Source organism: Cyphomyrmex costatus, unplaced genomic scaffold, assembly GCF_001594065.2.
Source record: "Cyphomyrmex costatus isolate MS0001 unplaced genomic scaffold, Ccosl1.0 scaffold85, whole genome shotgun sequence".
In the NCBI taxonomy this organism is placed as follows: Eukaryota; Metazoa; Arthropoda; class Insecta; order Hymenoptera; family Formicidae; genus Cyphomyrmex; species Cyphomyrmex costatus.
In genome coordinates, this window is record NW_017280430.1 from 305,192 (window position 1) to 330,887 (window position 25,696).

Below are 25,696 nucleotides of genomic sequence, written 5' to 3' on the forward strand. Positions count from 1 at the left end.
ATATTATACGCGCGCCGTTTGACTTCACTACGTCCTTATCCATGTGCATATCCGTGTGTTCAAGTACAACGTGTTCAAAGCCGCAGTTACGCGAGATCATCGCTTTACATAACTTGAAAGAGAGCTCTGCAAATTTTTAGTGTGAATGTTTTCGTTTTTAAGTAACTATTAATATTAATAATAAAGATAAATATAATAACGAACGAAGAAAAGAGAGAGGATATGAAGAAAACACAAATAACTGTAATAATTAAAGGACGGCGGTTGATAAGTTATGAATTTTTGTAGAATACATTATTATTTTGGTCTGCCAGGCCAATTTGTGTGTATAACCAATTGAAACGTTACTGCGATAAAAGACGGATGGGAGAATAATGTTAAAAGGAGAAAAAAAAAGTGGAAAAAAAAACGAACATCAAATGTATTGTAACTTTTTGCATTTAGTATAATATATATATATATACATACCTTATACTACCAACCCCTATTATAGCATCTCTTTATTTATCGTAACACGCTCACCTGTTTGGTATGAACTTTATTAGCTGGCTTCGCGCATAGAGTCACGTTTCCTCTATAATCGGCTTTGCCGAAACTGCTGAGCAATCTGTGGATTCATCTGCGTTTGATGGCGGTTGAGAATAAAATGTACGACGAAAATAATGATATTATCTGCACACAGAATTTTTAATTTCTCATAAAATGCAAATCTTGGTAAAAACAAATACTATAACACAGATTTTTCATTTTTCCTTAATTTTACTAATTTTTTTTAATCGACTATCGATTGATATATTGAAACTATATAGTTGAAAATGCATTTCTCCTCTATGAAGTTTTTTACATTTTAATTATTTTTCTAACTTTAATTTAAAAAAAAAATCTGCTCTCTAAATAATGTAGAATTTCATTCTAGAGAGCGAAAATTGAGCCCGTTTTGATTCACTCTAAAAGTTTTGGTGTATCATATTATTTTCATCAAATTTATAATCAGGACAAAAGTTACAGGAATGTTTTCGTAGACTGATTATTCTCTCGGACTGACACCACCCTTCATTCGAGTGTTTTATCTGAATTTCTGCAAGTCGGAGTAACTTCCAGGATGCCAACGTCGAAATTCGTCGAGACGAATGAGAATGTTCGAGTTATCGTCGAAGTGATCGGTTGCGTATATTGCGTAAGAATGTGACTGCGGGGCACACGCATACGCGTACGACAGAAAGATCAGATGAGGGTGTAGGAAGAGAGAAAAACGCAAGAGATGAGATCATCTCTCCTCTATGGCCGCGCGTTCCGCTCGGCGCGGCGCGGCACCGCGCCGCAATGTGCCTCGCGAACGCAGTCTGTACCGGTCCAGCGACCGATTTGGAGGGCTGTTCTTTTCTCAATCTTTCTTGCTGAAGAAGAGAACTGAGTGAACGACAGAAGCGGTTTGCGAAGAAAACCAACGCGAGGTATGGTAATCTTAAGATTTTTTATTTTGTATGTTGTCTTGCCAAATTATCGTTTTAAGATTAAAAAATATAATTTCTACTTTTAAAATATTCCCAAACACCTCACTATTTTTATCAAGTAATATAACGTATAAATAGTCCATTTAATTATTTATCCAAGTAGATCATCATTATATTGTAGAAAATTATGTTGACCATTAAAATATCTTGCGTGTCTTATTAATCTTAATAATTTTATAAGTAGATTAATTCCACGCGCGTTAAAAATAATCTAAATGATATTTTTTTACAAACATACTAGTATATCATCTAATATATGTATATTATAAATATACATTATATTATTTCCAAGTAATACATTCGTACAATGTCGACTTTTTTAACACTTTTAATTCTAATTTATGCATTAAATTATTTTTTATTCAGTAAATAAATTATCTTTAGATGTTTGTGTATAAATGAAGGACGATCGTAATGTATAATATTGTAGAATAAGCAGGTACGTGAATGCGTCTGAATTGCGAAAAGTATAACCGGATAGACGACGCATGGAAATAGATTGCCACTGTAGGTAGCTGGCAATCAGAATTCAAAAAGGGCCTTCAGAAAAACTTTTTCATGAATGATTCTAGCGGTTTTCTTATTTTAACGAAGTTATTTTTTGTATTAAGAAAGTTCCTTGAGCTTCTTATTGTAATAGAATTAGTGTCTACCTCTCGAAGTTTACATCGTCAATTTTTATCGTCAGATTGGAAGTATCTTTACAGCTTGAGTAAAATAACTGAAGAAGATAAAAGTGAATGTTCTTCAAATGAAATTACCGCGATAAAAATATCTTAACCATAATTTTCACACAGCGGTTAATATGAGTCACTTGCACACGAAGAATTGCATACGATGAACGTTTTATATCAGTGGGCGGTACTCACAACTATAATACTTATCTCTTGTCATATGTTTCTCGGAAATTGTGTCCTTTCTGGGACGGAAATCCAACATCCTTTGTTCATCGAAGCGATTATGCGCAAATTAAGGAAAAGACATGTTATCGTTACACAATCATTTACTAAAAATCTCGCGTTACCTTTAAATTATAATACATTACGTTGTATCGGTTATTACAACTGCCACAAAGTTATGAATGAAAAAGTATCAATTGCGACAAGTAGCGTAAATTATATAGGTCTGTTTTTTATTACTACACTAGAACTTTTTTCTCGTTTTTGCCAAATATCTATTTTACTTTAAGTTCCAAAAGTGTACACTATTTTAACTGCGGAAAGTAGACCTTAAATGTACGAAAAATTTATGATTTTCTATAAGCGACTTAAAATAGAAGTGATGCCCTGTACTTGTTATTTCCAGTAGACCATTCATTCGACCTCTTCCCATTTCGCGATACTACGCCACATGATATCCCGGGAGTTCAAGACTATAAAGATCGATAAGAAAAGATGCGAATTTATTTTTTAGTACTTATTCTTCCATAATGAGGAACATGTAAGCTTACATGTAAGAGGAATAAGTACTAAAGCGTTCTTTGGAAAGCAAGAAAGAATAACGATGAACAAGCTATTATAGATAAATACACTCCTAACTCAGAAAACATTTGCTCGAGCTGTACTTACATCGTCGTATTACATACAATTTCAATAACAATATCTCTTCTCTTTCCTTAGAATTATTTTACGGAAATGGATTTGCGAGCAATTTTTCCATTAGAATTTATATGTATGCGTTCCATACGTTTATTATTCGTAATAATATCAAATTGTGCGTAAACTTCCGCTCGTCGACAAGCAGATTGAACGAGATGAATCGAATCAACGCATTTAGTTGGAGTATCTCGTCAGCAAACTATGCGCAGTTAACTTTTAATTCCGCGTTGGCGAAGTTGGCACATAAAACTAATAATGAAGAAACATTCCTGATGAGATGTTCCCAATTTTATGGGATTTTGACTAATTTAAATAGAATATAAACGAAATGAATAAAATATAAACAAAAATAAAACCGAAATGAATTTTTTACAAGCATGATTCCATCTAGGTATGTTATTGTATTCTATTTTGATGGAACATTCTGTTCCCACTTCAAATGTTTATCCACTTTTTGCAAAACTTTTTAACAATAGAAGCGTGAATATTTGTTTTATTTTGTTTTATTTTTATATAATAAACATCCATTTACGCTTTTTCAGAACATGTAACCAAAAGCGTTTTGATATTTGTTTTATTAATTTTAATTTAAAATTGATATAAAATTTATTATTGTTCTGTAATTATTCACGCGTGCGATTGCTTTTTATTTCATCGCACTTTGGAATAAATTGTACCCATTGCTAACTTGTGTATTATTAGACATTCAGTCGCGTAACTTTAAATGTAATTGTAAAGGACTCCTTTTCTCCACGCATACATTAATCAGTCCTCATCTGCAGGTTTTCGTTCATGTTATAGGTATGCAAATTAGATATCTCCAGATCGATTCGCTATAAATCAATTTTTCTCAAAAAGCTTCAATATAGCCTTCTTCGTTAAGAAGAAGAACCGATTGTTTACAAAGAGATCAGTTTAAGATAGTCCTTCTTAAGTCCAGTTCCACAATTCGCGGTTAATTCTTAATTGAGATTTAACTTGTTTCTTATCTCTCTCCAATTATAGAGATGAAAATTAAGTTACACCTCGGTTAAAAATGTTGTGGGGAACTGGGTTTTAGTTTAAAAAAATCAATCTTTTGCAAAATAGATCAGTTTAAGATCGCTATTATCGTTTAGAAAAATTGATCTTTTGGAGATTGGAACATTCCTAATATGCGAACTTCGTTGTTGTGTGTAAAGGTAATAATAATAGCAGCGATTTTTTTTTTTTGAAGGAATTACATTTTCGTTCCTTTCATCTATTTGTAGAGGCGTTTCGCCCACGTTGGCGGATCGCGCGATAAAAAAAAAGGGGCCATGTGCCGCGATTCCTACGCGCGCGGCTGCGTTGGAGAACCAGCGTTTCCGGAGAAACCGCGCGACGCATCGCGAACGCACTTCGACGTCGAGATGACTGCCGAGCGATTATTGCGACCGGCATGACATGTTCTCTATATGGAGAAAACTCGAAACCTTAATACCTTACTTATGGAAACCTTTACTCTCCTCTCGTTCAGTTCGGCTACGCGGTTACGTATTTAATAGCGATCGAAATGAAGAATTACGCAACATTTTCAGAGAAATCGCAAATGCTTGACAAGATTAATTTCTCTGAAATGTAAATACTTACGATTGTTGTCAAACCGACTACTGAATCAATCGAAGAGAATTATAAAAATTAAGAAATTAAATTGTAAAAACGCAAAATGGACTACATATACTAAAATGTACTAAATTTTAATAAATAATTGCTTGAATAGTATTAATGTAACATTTATTTACGAAATTAAAAAATTTTAACTAAATAAAAAAATAATAATGATTGAACCAAATTAATGGTTCTTGTACTAAATAAATATAATATGTTTACATTTATTATATATTCAACTAACGCTATTTAAACAAATATTTATTAGAATTTAGTACATTTTTTCTTAGTATGTTATTTTTTCATCTTTATATTTTTGACCAAATTTTTTTAGTTTATGTTTTGATATATGATTTATAAAAAGACATTCAGCTCTTGTATAGATATTTGGAAATAGTATACCAACATTATATATATATGTTATACTACAGAGTCTATAAAAGCTACATATATATATTATACCAGACATATTTTTTACTTTGAATTAATTCTCCATAAAACTCTTATTGCAAAAAATTGTCTACGAGACAATTTAGTAAAAATAGATGTACGTTTACGCAATGTACAAATATATATAAAATCTTACTTTTAAACATTTAAAATTGAAACGTTCCTTTTTACTAGTTTAATTTTCACTTTTTAGAGTGAAATTCTACTTCAAAGAATTTAGAGAACATATACAAACTGCATTGATTTTATGTCTGGTTCCAATTGTTTGTATCACGTTATTTCCTTGGTTAGCAGAAAGCAAAGAAATAACGTGCGTTGTCCTCTGAATTCATGAGCTGATCGAAATATCGACTTAACGAACTGCGGACATCTCATAAATACTTAAATCGGACGGAACACTTGGCGGTAAGCCGAGTAATGTGTTCAACATATAACAGGAAACTCTGTTTTTTTATTAACCACACAAACGTCTATACATAGTATTGTCAGGATATTTATATTGCGACGATGTCGGGCAATGTGTATAGAGTGTAAATTTCACACGAGTACATTATCCAAGTCCATTTGAACTCTTTTTTAATCATTTAAATGTCAGATTGATTATTTAAATGAAAGATTGAAAATAATATGCATATAATCTGAATAAAAAGAATTTTTAATCTTATTTAAAATAGAGTTTCAATCTTAAAGAGAGTGAGATTTTATTCTTATAGTATAAGATTTACATTAAAATTTTAGAAAATATATTTGAACATTGTGTGAACGGATTTATTTTTACTAAATTGTGATCCAATATAGACAACTTTTTAAAATAAATTTAATTAAAAATTGACATATCTTGATTCATTTAACTTAAAAAGAATCTTATAATTATTAATGCTTTGACTATCACACGAATTTTTGTAATTTCTAACGCCATAATATTATTTTACATCTATTATAATTTATAAAAATAGATATAAATTGGTATATAATTAAAAATTTCACGTTTTTAAAAATATTTATGAAATGTGTGTATTCAAATTAATACAAGAGGCGCATAGGACTTACATAAGTATGTCCAATTGGATATACATATGACAGTCCAAGTATATTTGTATTTTAAATATTTAAATAATATCGTGTTTAAATAAAAGTTGTACATACTACGTGTACACGGAGATTACAGGATCATGTAAATCTGTGAGGTGAACTCGTACAAATTTCATCGCGTTCAAATTTCATCGCTGACGAAGGCAATAACCGATTGCTGACGTTACGTTACATGGGCGCGTCCTTCGTTGTTATTAAAGCGCTTGCAATTAAGTCGGCGACACGTAAACCGATTGTATCATCCGCGAAAGGCAACGAGAGCGAAGAGACGAGACGTGCGAAGAAAAAGGCAGTGTCGTAACGAAGTCATATATTAAAAGCGCGCTCGTGACTTCGTCCGAATGCGTATCCGAAGCGACTTGATTTTCAAATATCTGGGTTATCGCTTCGTTGCTCCTATTAAGGTCCCGCGAGATTTATCTCTGCGGTCTCTCGCGTTGACCCGCGCTCGCGTTGTTCGATGCGTGTGCGTTCGTGCGTGCGTGCACGCTCGTTCGCGTTGCGTCGTCGATTTTTTGGAACAGTACGAGTGTCGCAAGGAAATGTCCACTCGTCTTTCATGGCCGACGTCAAAACTGGAAACGGCGCGGCAATAAAGCATTACGCGCGAGAAATGATTATTTAGCTTGCACCCGATTTAGCTCAGGGATATTAACCCCTTTCGACGCACCGAGAACAAAAAAAACTTGGATATATTCCCAGAAAAAATCTCAACTTATCCGCAGATGCTTTCACGGCGCATACAGAATTCGGGTGCTTCCATAAGTCTTTTCGATGAATAGGATCCTCGAGGGGTAGAATCCGATTGGCAAATAGAGCTCTCGCTCGATTGATAATAATCCGAGTTTCTAGGAATTTACTTAAGAGGTGAAGCGGAGGACTAAAATATAGTTTACGTTAAATCCTCCTTTCTGAATCGTGGTGGTTAATTTGATCAATTACGCCGAACCAATCTTCTCTAGAGCGACTTACGAAGATATGATATATCCTATAATGAATGGGTCGTAGTTTACGAGACTTATAAATTGCCAGTAACGGGAACGTGTTTGAAATAGTAAAGATAATGCTGCTCTCTGGATGCTATCAAACTTCGTTAAGATTGAGATCATTCTACTTTAGATTGATTATTTTAAAAGGGAAGCATCTTGCGTGTACTTTACTTACCGTCGATTTGTCGCAGGGATCGCAATGTCGACGAAGCTGCAGCTGCTGTTGGTCGCGTTGCTGGTGGCGGTTCTAATAGTGGACGTGTCATCTGTTCAGGTATTATTGTCTTTTAATGATATATGTCGCGCAATATAATTTTTTTAATCTTAAAATCATTATGCTCAAAATTATCGTAGCCAAACAGGAGAACTCTACTCACTGAAAAAAACTTGAAAATACTTTTAGAGACTAAAAAAATTAAATTATTTTTAATAAATATTTGTTTGAATAATTTTAAGTAAACATTTACTAAATGTAAAAATATATTCATTTGATGAAAACCATTGATTTGATTTAACTACCTTTTTTTTACAAGTAGATATTTATTCACTGTAAGTAAATGTTTATTACTTAATTATTAAATGGCTATAGTCTTTAAATGTTCAAAACATATAAAACTCTTTTTAAGATTCTGTTAAGAAAATATATTATTATAGAATATATAATTTTTAATTAATTAGTAATATAAATTTCTTTTTTATATGATAATTTTTAATTTAATCCTCCGTTTCTGTTTAAATCTTTGTTAACATTTCTCTGCAAACATTTCTGTGTAAACAATGTAAAATGTTATGGTTTAAAACTTTTAAAGTGAATTTTATTTCGAAGAGTAAAACTTCACTTTTAAAAATTAAAAATTGAGTTACACTTTCAAGACTAGCTCAATTTTTATATTTTAGAGTGAGATTCTCACTCTAAAAAGACTTAGAGAAATAAATAACGCTGCAAATGTTAAATATAACACAATAGACAAAAGATGTAGACTCGACTAAATATAATGTGCACTAGAAATAATATGCACTACGAGTAATTTTCAAAGTTTTCAGTTTCTTGGGGAAAAAAAATGACAAACGCGAGAAGTACGTAAAACTTTCTACAGTATTTTACCCGCTCATTTTTTACCGTTAAAAATATTATGAACTTATAAAGTACGAGGCAGGGAGAAAAAAAAAAGAGTATTAATCGAAGTTTATATTAATCGGTTCCTAGCGCAGACGAAAATATCGGCGTCGCACGACCACAACAGAGGCACCCGTGCAAGATGAGATCATGAACATGCTGGAGGCTGACGAAATAGCCGAGGAGGCGGCGACGGCGGAGGAGGCTGAGGTCATTCTTGAAAATGGCAGAAACGAGCTTGGATCGAAGCAGGAGCGTTTGCTCCAGGACCCGTGCATGGACAAGCACTGCGGCGCTGGTCGTGTTTGCAAGGTTCGCCGAGAAAGCTCTCTTTCATTCATGAATCAAAGATAATTGCTTTACATTGTATATTAATATACTTATATATATGCACAAGGCGATCAATGATGATGTTTCATGTAAATTCACGCACTCAAAAATAAATAAAGACTTAACTGCTTCCTGGTATTCATCTGAAATTAAATTTCCAATCTTGCCTGTCAAGACCCATAAATTTCAACGTTTATTTGTTCATTTATATTTTTAGAGTTCGTGATTTGTTAAATAACTTCTAATAAAATAATGTATGCTTAATGCAATTAAGGTGTTTCTAGTAACATAAATTAACTTCAATCTCGGTTTTTATTTTTTTTCTATTGTGTAAGAATTGGAAAAGTATTGTATAAAAAATAGGAAAAACAAGTTGAGTCAAGATAAAAATTAATCTACATTGTGATAGAAATAAACGAAAGTGCCAAACGTGGAAGTAAAAGACATAGAGACTGAAATGTGAAATAAGGATTTTGTTCTCTCTTCAAGACAGACAGGAATAAAAAGGAAAATGGAATTTCTTCGATTTTAGAGTACGGAGGAGGGCACGGCCGAGTGCGTTTGCGTGGAGCTCTGCAACCAGGAGGTCGATCCGCGTCGCAAGGTCTGCACCAACTACAATGAGACCTTGGGCAGCGACTGTGAGGTCTATCAAGCGCGTTGTTTCTGCGACACCGGTGACGCCAGGTGCAGAGGTCCCGACTATCAACATGTTCACATCGTTTACTATGGCGAGTGCCGACAGATGCCTGTAAGTATCATTCTGTTACAGGTGTGACAGAAACGCTTCTTATACAAGATAAGTGTACTCATTTTCACATAATAAACTGTAATCGAACAACATTATTGTTCTACCTGTTAACTGATGTATCTGTCTCAGTGATTTTCGACTGAAAATAACTTTAAACTTTCTAAATGTTGTGATTTGTAAACTAAGTACTATTTGTAATCTATTAGAAATTAGATTATAAATTTTTTGTCAAAAATATCAAACAATTTCATTTTCTTTATGATACATCTACAAATTTGAATTATTCTTATTATTAAAATATCTTTAATATTTATTCTTTTTTTTTAAACGAGTTATTTTAATTCCTTCAAATAAATTAATACCTTCTAATTAACATAAAATAGCTCAGAGAACAATATGCTTAAAACGTGGATATATTATTTTCTAGAAGATAGATCGAGCGTCAATAAATGTGTTACAAATTTTGGCATCAGTTTCGGAAAGAGTTATAAATTATTATCGGCAATAAAATACCGAAAACAATGTCTTCAAATTTTTCGATTCACACATATAATAAATTCTTTAATGCGCCTAGATGTGCAAGGAAGAGGACATGGCCGACTTTCCAAGGCGAATGCGCGACTGGCTATTCAACATCATGCGCGATTTGGCAGACCGTCAAGAGTTGTCATCGCATTATCTGAAGATGCAGCGCGAAGCTGAGACCAATCACACTTTGCGCTGGACGAACGCAGCTATTTGGAAGTGGTGCGACTTGGACGGCCATCCACATGACCGAACGGTGTCTAGACACGAGCTTTTCCCGATTAAGGCGCCCTTGATGGCCCTTGAACATTGCATCGCGCCTTTCCTTGATTCCTGTGACATCAATAACGATCACAAGATCACGTTGATTGAATGGGGCAAATGCCTACAACTCGACGAGGTATCTCTTCTTTTTTCTTATTTTTCTCAAGAAACGTTAATAGAATATTAACCCTTAGATTTCTTACAATAAGCTGTTATCTAATCTTAAGTCATATGAAATAATAGTCGATTATTCTTCTCACATTTGACTGCGACTAATTAAATTTCTTATAGCTTGACTTAAAACTTATATAATAGCTTATTGTAGAAAGTCTATTACAGTACACACACATGATGATTTTCGAGAACTTTACTACATTCGATGGGTCATTTGTGGATTATTTTCATAATTTTGACAAATACACAAAATGATTCTTACATATACTTTAACGTCTTTAGAAAGTATCTGATATAAAATTGTGTATTTAAACAAGTTGTGTATATAAATGTTACAACGTCTTCTTTCTTCTTCTTCTTCTTACGTTAGGTCTCTGACCTGTGTTACATATATGTTTGTGCGCACTCTAGTTATTCAATTGCCACAAGAGCATATGGAACTTACAGTTTTATTGCCGGTTATTCCGAACGGCGGATTTTTTAAGAGTTGTTTCTGTGGGTAAGATAAGAATACTCCCGGGAGGTTACCTTTTCCGAGAAGAAACATGAGTGTAAATATTTTGGTTTCTACCAGAGGGATCGAACTCGAGGCCTCTGGCATAACAAACCAATGCGCTGTCTGCTACTATATGCTATACGCTCGCATTCAAATGTTATAATTAATTATTTAATATACGTAGATTTTCGAAGAAAGAAACATGCAATTAACCGTTATTAAGGATTAAAATCTTGTAAATCCTTTATACTAATTTTATTTTTATCACGCAGAAACTTAATTAGATTTGTTTTCTAGACGTGGACGCATCATGTGTACATTTCTCAAACTGTTTTGCAAATATTGTGATATAAGATGTGTCACGATTATATTATTTATGTGATATAACGTGAATACATTATATTCGTGTTAAATATATGCATGTGATTTAATATAAATATGTGCATGGAATTTGTAAAATAAGAATTTGTGATTTATTTTACTTTTTATTAATCACAGATGTATACAAACAAAAAGTAAGATTGATGATACAAAAAGTAAACGTTGGCACGTTGGTTAAATTATAACAGTAAAAAAATCGTTTATTCTGAATTTTAAAATAGTAATACATTTTTACAATTTAACGACTATGCGATCATGTAATTTTTAATACTCTGCACGCTGCTTCTTATTTATACAAACATACCTAGTTTTTATATTTAATTGCGAGCTGCAAACATCTCACAGCTTTACATCTTGCAAATTATTTTTTTGAGAAATATTATACTATTTGTATAACGAAGAAAGAAAAGGAACAAAAAAATATTCCTCTCTTCTCAGGAAAACAGATAAAAAAAGAATATCTTGAGACACGTACATATGTATTTATATAGAATTCTTTATACGGACTTTTCATTAACGTTTTGTAATCAGTATATACATAAAGTCTTTGTATTAATAAACAGAATATTTTTTGACACAATTATAAATATACACTGATAAAAATGTTCTGATTAAATCAATAGAAGGGCATAACGAGAATGACACATTGATGAGAACAAAAAGAATTTTTGATGATGCTAACAAAGGGTTGTCACATTAAAATTTTCATATTTATGGGTTAAAAGCTTCGGACATTTCCCCGGATAGAATATTTATGATGAATATTTATTATTCATTCTTTGAAATATTATATAAATATTTTATACATATTTCATATAAAGCTTTATCCAAAACATTATTAAAATATAAACTAAATACTTTATGTAATATTTTATGATAAATACAAGTATAAATATTTTTAGTAATATTTTTTACTTAAATTATAATGTTTTATTAAATATATTTTCATAGCATTTACTACGATATTTACAGTAAATATTTCACAATAATTGTAATAAACATTTATGATTTGTACAATATATTATAGAATTACAAAAATATTTACAAAATATTTAAAAATTTTATAAATATTTATAAATATTTTGTCCATATTTCATAAATATTGTGTGCTGTCTGGATCGCTTATTACAATCTTGGACGCATATGGAAATGCGTGTAGGTTAGTAGTATAATCGATCAAAACAGTCAATAACAATAGTTATTTCACATTCATGTGTTCATTAGTGGTGTTAATTTAATAGGAATTGATCATAGGCTATAATATGGTTCGATTCAAAGAGGATTGGTCCGATTCATGCTCACGGCGGCGCGGCGCTCACAGGTTCTCACGATACTAATGATCGATTCGATTCGTTAACACTATATAGTATCAGTGCCTTATTAGCGCTCCGACGCAATCGCCTCATATAATCACGAGGCACATAATCTGTGCATTGTTTTTAATAAAAATCTCACAATCGATATTTAATATAAAGTCCATAAGCGTAGTTGTAAAAATTGATCAATCGCAATAGTATATTTTTCTCATATTTGACAGTGATTGGTCAGTTTTCATAACTACAATTACTTACAACTATGCCTACACAATTATAGATTGGACTTGAGACTGCTGTATTATAATTGATAAAAATTGCATTTGAGAATTCGAAGTAGATATAACGTATTGATTAAATAATCATCCCCCATATTTTTATAAATACAGTTCTGATATTTTAGAAAAAAGATTTGAATATTGATTATACGTATAAACTTTTTGCAATTAAATTAAAATATATAAATTCAAATAAATTGTATAATTATCTAAATAATACTTAAATACAAAAATATAAAACAACTACGGTAACCTATTCTAGACAAATATTCATACTTCTCTGCAAACATATATACATATTAGAGTGATTCTTAATATGTATATTAACGTCACTTTGCTCAGAGAATGAATCGGATCGACCGTGAGAACACTGATAGAACTGTATAAGAGTGAATCGGACCACCAGGGTCGAATGTTCTTCTTGCTTCTAGCATTCGACTGATTGGTCAATTTCTTAAAGATTACTACTACATTTATTGTAAATTCTGAATAATATATACAGAATAGTGTAGGAGAAATCAAAGCAAAATATTTAAAAACTTCCCTGAAATCTCGGATGCTCATATTTCGGATGCCTTTTGAAAATTCCTCGGATGTTTCTGAACGTTCTAAAAAAGGAAGACGGTATCCAGGAAAAAGAGGATGAGAATAACTCTTTATGACTGATATTTATAGTCAATTTTAATATTTAAGAAGAGAAAGAGAGACTGTCTTAAATACAGTCTTAAAATGTCATAAACTAATATCAATCATAATCGATTATTATTCTTCTCACATTCAACTATGATTGGTTCATTTTTTACAATTTAAAACTTAAAACTTAAGTAATAGTTTACTTTATAAAAAGCCTATTACACACCTCCATTTGTCTTAAATACAATCGTAACATATCATAAAGTGACATTTTTTTACAATAAGATTTTAAGGCGTAAATCTTAGAAGTTTTAAGCCTTAAGAAATTGATTAATCGTAGTCGATTGTTCTCTTCATATCCAACTATTTGTTTTGATATACAAAATATTTATATATTTTAAAAAATATATATAATATAATAAATATTTATAAATATTTATTACAAATATTCTGTGCTGTCTGGATAAGACATTATGCAATCTTGAATAAAATATCCAGAAATTCGTATATCGGATTCCAAAATGTCATTCTCGTTAAGCTCCTTTGTTAATCAGAACACTTTTCTCAGTGATATAAAAGATGCCTAAAGAAATGTTCGATCAAGTTCCTTTCATATTCGACAAAAACATTTAATTAAAATTGAATAATTTTCTCAATCGTAATGTACGTCAATAATGATTATAACGGCAATTTCAGGACGACATAGAAGAAAAGTGCGATGAACTAGCGGAGGCAAATCATCAGGAGCAATAGTAGAGAATCCGAGCCGGGATCTGAAGCTCGCACGTTGCGGCAGAGCAAAACACGATTATTGTTTAAAAATTTTTTATGAGAGACAGACACACACTTCTAATCAGTTTTCGAAATTTCGAATCACCCACGACATTTTGCTGCCGCAACGTGCTACGCTTGGAAAGTCATCCGGAAAAGTCAGCATATGAGAGGGACAACAACAGCACGAGCGACGCGGAATGGGACGCGCCGGGCGAGCAGAATAACGGACGGTGAGGGTCGGCGAGCGGGAATAGCCGGGGAGGACGCGAAGGACGCAGGTGACGCGCAGGGCAGGCTAGGGCAGAGGAACGGCGAGACGAGGGACGGCGGCTGGGTAAAAATGGCGGGAAAAATCCCCGCCAACGCGCGCGCGCGCGCGCAAGGGGGCGCCAGCGCGCAGGTTCCGCGCGCATCGACGAGTCGATACCGCGCGGACGAGAGAGGCATCGTCGTCGATGCTGATATGGCACTCGAGGCCTGCCAACCGACAATTAACCGAACAATTCGACGCCTCAATAATACAGGCGCCGTTATCATCGTCCGAGACAGCGAGATTCGCGATCACAGGCCCGATATCGTGGTCCGGGTTGCGGGGAGAAATTCGAATTTCCGCGTAATCGAACGCCCTCGCTCGTCGATGCTCTTCGATATTTAGAATCGCATGATGCAATTAATTCGAATTTAAGCGTCAACCGAATGCGATACGTGATTCACGTATATAAACGTATAGAAAATGTCTACTTCGCGCGCGCGGAAGCAAACGGCGAGACCTATGGGAAACAATTACGAAAGCAATTTCCATTACGAGGATCGTTTGGATGCTTTGAATTCGAATAATACGCGAGCGTGTTTCAATTATGAGCGTATATATAAACGAAAACTTGCTCGGGCTGCGGATAGAAGGGATATATACATCGTCCGTTCCTTGAAGGGAGAGGCAGATTCGTTTGTACAATATGTTTATATAATCGCGAGGCTAAAAATAAACGCAGCGGGATGCTTTATCGACGAATGAGCAAATTCTGAAATGTTTGAATAGCGTCACGGGGGTGGATATTTACATTTATTACGTGCCATTTCATAATCACTCTACCGAAAATCCGCGAAACGTTCGCTCCGCCGTTCGACAATCAGCGAAATGTCAAGACGTTTAGATAAAGTTCTTTCTCTAAGAAAGGATATTGCCGGTGTGCTGTATTATATCACGGAAGATTCGAGATGAAAATGGCCGACTCGTTCGTGCTTCCTTATATAGTATAATTTATGCAGCCTCGTAGAGCGCACGATTTTTCTATATACGATCACTTTTTGTAATGAAATCACACACTGCCTTTTTCCGTCAATAAAGAGAAGTAATACTGTCCAAGTTTTCTTTATATGATGTACAATACACCCCCACTCTCTCTCTCTCTCTCTCTCCTTCTTTCTGCCATTTTCTCGAGCTCATAAATATATTATCTTTCTTTTTCCTGTTATTGCTAGAGTCACATCCGTTTAACTTTAATTAAATGTTAATTATTACGGAATATTTTATATACAACAGATGTTCATTATTTATTATGCTCTTGAATTTATTAAATGTAAAGTCTCCTGAAATATAAAGATATACCTGTAATTAACGAAAAATAGTTGTAATTAATGTATATTTTATATACATAATCTTATGTTATTAATATACATACATTTTGGCGATAATGTTTCATAAACATTGCACCGCGAGGATGCGTGATTGAAATAATATTGTTGTTGAGAAAATACAATTGTTGTGCAATATTATTGACTGTATGCACGCGTAATAAGAATTTAGCAGTTTGTTTACAATGTAATTCCATCTGATGATACAACTGTAAATTCACGATCAATAATTTATTCATGCATTAATGTATTAATAATATTATTTCATGCTCTGCTTTTATAATTCCTTCTACATACATAAAAATCAAAAACATCCGAAGCAAAACAAGTTAGTTAAAATGACGTTAAAATGAATCGTGATAACTATGACTTTTAATAATCACTTTGACGTTATTTTGATGTCATTTTAGTGTCACGATGACTTTTCAGTTCAGCTGAGGATTGTAAAAGAAATTATTTTGTACATTGTAAAAAAAAATGAGAGAAAAACAATGATTGATGTACGCAAAAAGACGAAAACTAATGATTAAAATTTAAACTCCAACGTATTTCGTACATGCCATATGTTTATAGCAACGTAATACTGAGCTACAACATATTCGTCGCAATATATTTAAGATAATTATAGAATCGTCATCGATTGTTGTCAAGCACATATTAGCGATATATATTTGATCGTTGGCGAGAGACACGCGCGGGAGCATTCTAACAAACTGCCATTTTTTTCGCCTCTGTGTTTACTTCATTTTTATTCATACGAGCCATCGCCAACGAAACGGCGTATGTATAACACACATATATACAGGCACCGGGCTCGCAAGAATCGTTGAAGCATACGCGCGTGGTGCGCACGGGCCGAGCGAGAGCCGTTTATCTCCTCGACCGATAACTCGGCGAGTCGGCCGCCAGGCGGCGCCCCGCTCCCCCGCAGCGCCCTCGCTGCCATTGGCTGGCGCGCGGTCACGTGACGGGACCGCGGGACGCGTCCGCAGCGCCAAGCGCATTTGGCGGGCTCGTCGCGTTTAGACGGCGTCGTTCGTGGCTACTCGTAAGTCTCTCGTGCTGTGTGTCGAGTGCCCGAATATCCACGTCGCGCAATGGTGAGTATCCGCGAGTTTTTCACGCGCACGACGGCCATCCGTGGCTACCGTCGGCGTCCCCGGACGCCGCGGATCCTCCTCCGTCCCCTGGCGGAGTTTCGCGGCTGGATCTCGCGAATTAACCCGTGATTTTCGTGTCCGAACAGGCTGGCGGTAAGGCGGGCAAGGACTCTGGCAAGGCAAAGGCGAAGGCGGTCTCGCGTTCGGCTAGGGCCGGCCTGCAGGTGAGTGTCGTGTGAGAACGTCTGGACGCGGCTAACATACGTCGGCGGGGGATCGATTGGCGGACAGTAGCGCGTGTTTTCCTCGACGGCATCTCGTCGCGTTCTCTCTCTCTCTCTCTCTGTCTCCCCCGTGCGATCTCGTAGCTTTACAGGTTAAATCATCATGGTTGTGGCGCGAAAAGCACGGCCGACTCTCGGCACTGCAACCGGCGAAGCGGTTTTCGACGGCACCCCTCGTGTCCGGGCACGCCGTTACGTACGCGTCGCGATGCCGCGTGCCTCGCTCTACCCTACGCTACGTCGAACCTTCGAGAAACCTCCGTGCGGAACGGTTTATTTTTCGAATTTCGTCGGGTGCGGTACACGCGGATCAACTTTCAAACGCGACCGACCGGCTCTCGCCCCTCGTTCCTCTCTCACACCGTCCGGGATTGTTTGGCCCCGCGGCGAGCCCGGCGACTCGCCGTTAAATCGAGAATCAATTTTTTTTGCCGCGAATCACAGCGGTCGCGCGAACTCCCCGACTTCCGAGCTCCCGAACGTTCCAAACTGACACAAGCCGACGAGGCGTCGTTTCCGTTCGCCGTTTGTTGTTTCCTCGTTCCCGGCGATCGCCCCGCGGCCGACGATTGTCATCGTGGCTCGCGCGGCCGAGCTTGTTTTTATCGTATTTACGTTCGTCGTGACCGCGCGCGATTGTTCATCGATCGTATACGTGCCGTCGCATTTATTCGTCGACTTTTAAAGCTTACCGTCGACGAGACGCGGAATGGTATTCCGCGACGGACGGGTCCGATCGAGAACCGGCGCGGCGAGGCGCGAGAATTGCGAATTTGAACCGTGGATTTCTCCAATCTTAGTTTTTACATTCAAGGGTCTCACGGGGCTGTCTACAATGGGAATAATATTGTATAGTGAGCGTATTAAACTGCAAGAATTGACGAATCACAGTCAGTTATTCTCCTCGTATTTGATTGTCATTGTTCGATTTCTTACGGTTCTAACTTGATGCACCATATTAAGTCTGTTCATGTTGCTTGAAATTCCCCAAAATGTTTTCCACTAAAAAGAGATAAGGATATATTAGGTGTTGAGGAGGGGGAGAAAGCGCGGAGATACCGAGTGCAAAAAGTACAAGCAGCACGAACAGATCTCTATTGTAGACAGATAACTTATTATAGGCCATCCGAAGTGAAAGTGACATCGTATAGTAAAGCCGCCAGCTGTAAGAAGTGACCAATCACAGATCTTTTTCACATTTGACTGCAATTGGTCGATTTCTTCAAACTTCCTACACCATATTACTTCCATAATGTAGACAACTCTGAATACAGTCCTGAGATACACTGTTCTGTGATTGGTTTATATCTTAAAACACTAAAGGGCTTTCTTGAATTATCGACTTAAGTTTTAAGTCTTAAATTGTAAGACATTAACCAATCACAGTCGAATGTGAAAAAAAAAAATCGATTGGTTTATTTCGTATAGCTTAACATTCGTGGAAAGTCTGTGAGTTTATTCATATAAAAATCGACTTTTATAAATACTAGCCTTCGTTTTCCCTCGATCACTGGATATCCCGTCGATTGATCGTTTTACGCCGTGTCATCGTTTGCTATCAACTAATAAAGGGCACGTTTTGAAAATATTACCTCGGTACATTTCATCTCGCTCATAATCGCGCGAGGAATGTTGCCCATTTGATGTGGAATGCAATTTTCGCTAATGCTATTTGATGATCAGGGTGCGTTCTATTTGGCGCTCACAACGCTCGCTAGTATTATCCTCGCTTAACATTTGATAAACAAGGATGAAATATTCAACGAGCGTCGCGAGTGTCAACGTATCCCCGTGATGCAACAAAATTTCGTCGAATAAAAGCGAGATTTCGTAATGTAGGGTGAAAATAAACGTATAGAGTGACATTTTTTTTTTTCAAGTGGACGTCCGTTTATTGAATTTAAATTCGCACCGTATTTGCCTCGGTTTATTATTGTTACAACCTGCATTAAGTAACTTAACAATTAAACATTAAAAGTGTATTATTTTCACCATCAGATGAATTAAAATAAAAGCAGCAATGCTTTTCGAGCGAAAACATTTTCGAGGTTTACTCCTTTCTTATTTTCGTACAATACGTTTTAACAAAGTTTGAGATTTGCAGAAAATTGCGTCTTGATGAAAAAAGTAAAAAATGTACAATTGCGATTTTAAGTCAGTATTGGTTATCGCTGTTTATTAAAAATTCTAGTCGGTTTTTGATGCGTTATCGACACGTTGCGTTTCCACAATCGTGATTAGAATTCTTAATTGTTATCGCTCTGTCGTTTAAATATTAACATAAAGTATCACACCGATAAGCAAAATTCTTGTACGTGTTGAATGCGATCAAATCTCCTTTGTTTACAAGGACCGTGTAAGTCTACACTTGGCTGATTTAGGTTCGTTTCTGTGGATTTAATTTTAATCTCGATTTAACTTATCTTCTTTTTCTAATCTTTATGCTCGTTTCTACCAATGTAGATTAACTTTAATCTTTAATAAACGATTTGTCATTAACTTTAATCTTAGAGTTTAGCTTAATTTTTTCCACCTGTTTCTAATTCCTGTACTCGTTTCTACCAATAGATCTTGTTCGTGTTGCTTGCATTTTTGACATTAAACATCTGTTTTTTCTCTTTAATATGCCCGAATAGTATATATTTATCTTATTTTAAGTGCACACAAATTTTTGGAGATTCTTTTAAGCAACGCCAACAAATCTGACAGAGATTAAATTTAATCTTGGTTTAATTTATTTATCATTTTTTTTCTAATTCCAAGAATTAGAAAAGAGTAATTTAAATAGAGATTAAAGTTAATCTTACATTGACGAAACTGATCCTTAATATCAATGCAAACGAGGAACCGAATGTGCTCCTAAGTTACACAAGTCGATATTCCTGTCCGATAATTCCGTCGCCAATAACATTTGGCAAATGAGATTATTTCGATACACCACGCACTCTTAATGAGAGAGATTAGAGCTGTCTTCGCGAGACGATACTCCGAAACGACGCTTCGCCAGCAGGAATTAATTATATTCGTCGTACTTTGGAGTACAAGATCGTGCAAAAATTAAGGCGTATTCAATAAATCTCGATAGCCCAGTCCATTCCCGGTTATTTACGATTCTCCTCGCACCTCTCGGTGCTCTTTGTGAAAATTCGCGATGCGTCTGAGATGGGGGGGGGGGGGGGACTGGGCCATTTTGTAATTTGTAGCCAGATTTACACTAAACGTAAGCGATTATAACAACAAAAATGTGTGTCGCTCGTGCAGCACGATTCGATGAATGCGGATGATTAAACTTTAAAGTCGCGCTTGTAGCAGATACACGTGAGATATACAGCTTGTGTTCCGACTCAGGTGCGGTTTGAATCATTTTTTCCCCCCTCGTACAAATTCTCGTTGTTACGAGTTTCAATCTCTTTGTATGGAAACGCGACATTTCGACATGTCGATCGTGAGCCCGGTATCGGCGGTGACAAAATTATTGTGCAACAATATCGACCGCGCTTGAGACAGCGACGTGAGGGGGGGAGGGGTGGTAGTGAGTGAGAGAGACGGGAGGCAGTGAGGACTAGCCACTTACGCGGTACGGGAGAATCTTCGGATGAGAGAACGAGAAAGAGTTTTCGAGAGCATCGGACGAGAGATAGCTCCCAGCTAGAGCGAGCTTCTCAGACGCGTCTCGAGGCGTGCGTCGGATGACGAAACTTTGTGCCAAAAGCCGGAGAGACGTCACGAGAGCCGAGAGGAGAGCGAGAGCGGAGCGGCAGGGCGAAAAGGAATAGAGGCAGACGAGGTCTGATATTCGCGCGGGTTTCGCGAACAGAGCCGAGAGAAGAGCGGGAATTTTCCTTTCTCTCTCTCTCTCTCTCGCTCTCTCTCGACGCGGAATGTTGAAATGACGAGGCGGAATGTACCCGGGACGTTCCTCGACGAGCGGACAGACGCGACTTCCCGGCTCGGCGGTCCTCTCGTAGAAGAGGACGGATCGAGGCTGGTCCCGGCCGCGCTGCGGAACGTCACGCGGAAATCCGTATTGTCGCTTATCGCTCGATATTCCGCCTCGACCGAGAGGCTACCGACGTTGCGACCGACGATGACGACGACCGGATGTCGCATGAATGGATAGTAGACGCGAGTTGATCCGTCCGAAAAACGTTTGGTCAGTACTGACGCAGAAGTTCCGGCAGAAGTCACTAGACGCGTCTTTAGTGGCGAATTAAGACACAGGGTGCCCCGTGCTAGCAAGGAAGTTCAGAAGAATTTTACAACTATTGACTTAAATCGATATCGTTGATATGTCAACATTTGGTGATTAAATTGTGGTGTCAGGTGGCTGAATTGTTGATCGTATTCTTTGTATCGAGAACTTCGATGCGTATCGCGAAAGCACTGAATAAAATGTATTTTTAATTCTAAGACAATGTCCACTTCTACCGACGTTGATTAATTTTAATCTCTATTTACTCTTTGCTTTTTGTTCCAGTTCTAAACATTAGAAAATTATGACGAGTAAACTGAATCGAGAATAAAGTTAATCTACATTGGTAGAGACAGGCATTAATAATAAGTAATGAAAAAGTTAAGTAAAAAAATTTTTAGCAAATTTGGATTTTTAAGACTGCTATATATTTCTGAGAGGACTTACAAGTGATTTAAATATAATATATTTTTAATATTTGTGGAGTTATTTCTTATTTATTTATTATAATTTTCTTTTAATTTTGTTGTGTAGCCCCAAATGAACGTTTTGCGAACTCATAGAGAAATCGTCTCTCCAGTGAATTCTCTGTCAAGAACGTTGTTAACGCTACATTCAGATCGAGATTCAGATCAAATGTAGTTTTATTATATATTTATGTAGTTTAACCTGTCATTCGCTAATATTATGTATAAAAGAATTATTCAATCTCGAACGTATTTTTAAATATGATTTAAATCGCAAAGTTCGTGTTTCGCGTCTTGATGTAAATCTTCCGAACAGAAAATTTGAACGTTTAGGTGAAATACGAAATGAATGAGATATATAAGTTTTGTGTGTTATTTCTATTTTCCAATTCACAAATATTTGAAACGCTTCTATCGATAATGTTTTACTTAATGAGGCAATTAGAGAGTCTTTTTACGACATGGTTTTATCACATTTGTTGTTTGTCACTGACAAGCGGTATATTTATTTGCTTTATTTATTTTACTGTTATATTTTACTCGTTTTGTATTTTGAGGAAAACGTACATTTTTATACTTTTATATTTTTTTTCCGTGTCTTGCCTATTTTTTCCGAATATTCCTGTAAGATTTGGTCAATATCGTGCAATAACATTTCGGCACAAATTAAAAAGCACACACAATAAGGTATAAATTTAAAAATATAACTTTTGAAAGTACACAAGTTTCAGTAAATTTTTTAATTATTTTCTCGTATATCTTCGTACTCGGGGGATCGTTTCCAGTCGTAAATGTAAGCAACAAAATAAAATTTCGTGACTTAATACATCCAATTTAGATACAATGCAAAAGTTCGGTCTTATTACAAAGTATACTTTATGTATAGTATATCGAGTATATTTTATGTACATATATTATTGACAGTGTCAGGAAAATAGGATGCCGGTAATGATGTTTACGAAGATTACCATAACTACGTGGTAGTCGAGCAGTCGTTCCCTTTTCGCTCTCAACCTAAAGTCCAACTTCGAGACCGAGCTTTTTATATCACTACACACGTATTACATACATTTCTGCGCGTAACAGTGACGTCAAATCTCTCGCAACGAGTAAGAAACATATACCGGGTGTCGAGGTGACGAGGCTGCAGGTACTGTCGTCACTCTCGTCAAATCGCGTTCCCGGGGTGAGAAAAGCGCGGGCTAATGTCACCGTTTCATTGCAGTTTCCCGTAGGCAGAATTCACAGGCATTTGAAAAACAGAACCACGAGTCATGGTCGGGTAGGCGCTACTGCGGCAGTGTACAGCGCGGCCATTTTGGAATACCTTACGGCCGAGGTAAGTGAGCATACATGTGTGTGTGTGCGTGCGTATATGTGTGTGTGTACATGACAGAGAAAGAGAGAGAGAATACGAGAGATTGTTATATTGTAACTGAAACCGAAATCGAGAGAGACACTCCATTTCTGAGAAACATCTCATAACAGAGAATTTCGTACACACCAGCTGATAATATGACAGTTGAAAATTAAACGAAAGGAGATACAGACAAGAATGGTTCAAGCCGCCGACAAAAGAAGGAATTGGAATGCGTAGTGAGCTAACAATAAATATTACAAATGATAACGACGAAATAGGCGGGGTCATTTGTGAGAATAGGATCGAAGTCAATTAAGATGAGAAATACTTATGTCTGATTGCATTGTTATTCTTATCGTTAGTATTTTGCGTTTGTAAAAACGTTACAAGTATCTTATAAACGCTTTATCTAATCATTAATTGTAATTTGAATTTCATTATACTTGGAACCGATATAATTTGATATAAATGTAATTAAAATCAGACTTATTAGAGCGCAATTATATTATTCAACATTAATCTTTAATCATTTTAATTATTGAAATATTTATATTTTATGTAATGTAATTAAATAATTATATAATAATATCCAATATATAATGTTTATTCAACGCAAATCCAGGAAGGAGACAAAGAAAGAGCGGACATTATATGGAAAAGAGCGAGCGCGCGCGCGCGCGCGAGAGAGAGAGAGAGAGAGAGAGAGAGAGAGAGAGAGAGAGAGAGAGAGAGAGAGAGAGAATATTAAAATACAGACAGAAAACAACCGTTATAAATGCGGCATCACAAGTGTGATGGCGTTGCAGTCTCTAAAAGCATGGCTCTCTTTCCCGCTTTTATTTTTGAGTGGAATTCATTTTAAATTGATTAAATATTTAACATTGAAGGCAATATATATTTTTTAAGTGTATTAACGTTAAAATTGCCATGCGCGCGAAAAAAAATTCACTTTAATTGTCAACCATATTTACGACTTATTATTTTCGTTGTTTCTATAGCTATTATCGATATATTTTTTTGTGTAAAATAGTTCATTAAACAGTTACATTTTTTTTTGTTTTTAGGTATTGGAGTTGGCGGGAAATGCATCAAAGGATCTGAAAGTTAAACGTATTACACCTAGACATTTGCAACTCGCTATTCGTGGCGACGAAGAATTAGATAGTCTCATTAAGGCAACTATTGCAGGAGGAGGTATGTTTCGTTTTATAACTTTTATGTAGCTTTTATATATATAAAATTATAGTCATAAATATAATTTATAATTATTCTTAATCAATTGTAATATCAACTTTATGGAATAATATTTTGTATGTAGCAATGTTCAAAGTTTCCGTAGATTATTGCTAATTTTTTTGTATAATTTTTATACTAATGAGAAAACGAGAAAAACAACTTATGAATATAGAATATTTTATTCAAACAAATACATGTAAGAAAGGGACTTGGTTTGCAAGAAATGTCTTGGCTGTACACATCCTTTCACACTATCCATGCTGTCCTATATACATCCAATTACATAATCTTTTCTCTAAAACTCCTGAACTCCTTCGAATTTTTTAATTACTCCTTTTCTTTTCTAAAATTTTATTATTTACTTCATCCCTAGTATTCTTAACTTCCAGCTTATATTTTCAGTATGATCTTTTATTACAGTTACCTATTTCATTATTTCATACTACCTCTAAGAAAGAAATTTATGTATATTATTGTTTGATTGCAGGTGTTATTCCACATATCCACAAATCACTCATTGGCAAGAAGGGTTCGCAGAAACCAGCATAATTTAGCGATAATTGACATTGAATATTTTAAGATTCGTGGACAAACGGGAGGAGGAAAGAGTTGGTCCAGTGCTTGTTAACAAAGTGTACCTAGGTTACTAAATCGATGGCGAGACTGGCGTGATATATACATAGATATATATATATAGATATATAAATAAAACAGTATATTGAGATATAATTTAATATAGATTAAAAAAAATGAGAGTTAAAGAAAGACAAATGTTCATTGACAATTGACAAACGGACAAGACAGGGAGTGAGAATGAATTTTAGGCAGGTTGTAGGAAATTTTAGTGTGTTGCGAGCGATGCGTTATAGCATGGCTCGAGATGACGGCAGTCTTTGGTAGTTTGCAACTTTTGAACATTGTGAAAACATCAGAGGGCGTATGAAAATCTGTTCAATTACCATGTTTAATTATTTACAACTATGAGCGATTATTTTACTAAACCGCCATCTTTGAACTTTTGTCTCATTTTTGTTTTTAAATCGCATCATGTACTTCTGAGAGACAGATTCGATTAATTTGCTTTCAAGTAACTCTTTCTCATTTCACAATCTCA

General features: G+C 35.5%; 2 protein-coding genes across 2 annotated transcripts; both read left to right on the top strand.

Annotated features, from left to right (window-relative positions):
- The first annotated feature begins 1,355 nt into the window (after positions 1-1,355).
- Positions 1,356-15,671, top strand: SPARC (secreted protein, acidic, cysteine-rich). The gene is made up of 6 exons (XM_018549648.1): positions 1,356-1,454; positions 7,464-7,546; positions 8,480-8,701; positions 9,252-9,470; positions 10,045-10,395; positions 14,231-15,671. Exons 2-6 carry the CDS (start codon positions 7,472-7,474, stop codon positions 14,285-14,287), a joined length of 924 nt encoding a protein of 307 aa, XP_018405150.1. The 5' UTR covers positions 1,356-1,454; positions 7,464-7,471; the 3' UTR covers positions 14,288-15,671.
- A 1,286-nt stretch (positions 15,672-16,957) lies between these two features.
- On the top strand, positions 16,958-25,696 carry His2Av (Histone H2A variant). Its single transcript, XM_018549643.1, has 5 exons — positions 16,958-17,043; positions 17,190-17,267; positions 23,212-23,325; positions 24,411-24,540; positions 25,070-25,696. The coding sequence occupies exons 1-5, from the start codon at positions 17,041-17,043 to the stop codon at positions 25,129-25,131; spliced, it is 387 nt and encodes a 128-aa protein (XP_018405145.1). The 5' UTR covers positions 16,958-17,040; the 3' UTR covers positions 25,132-25,696.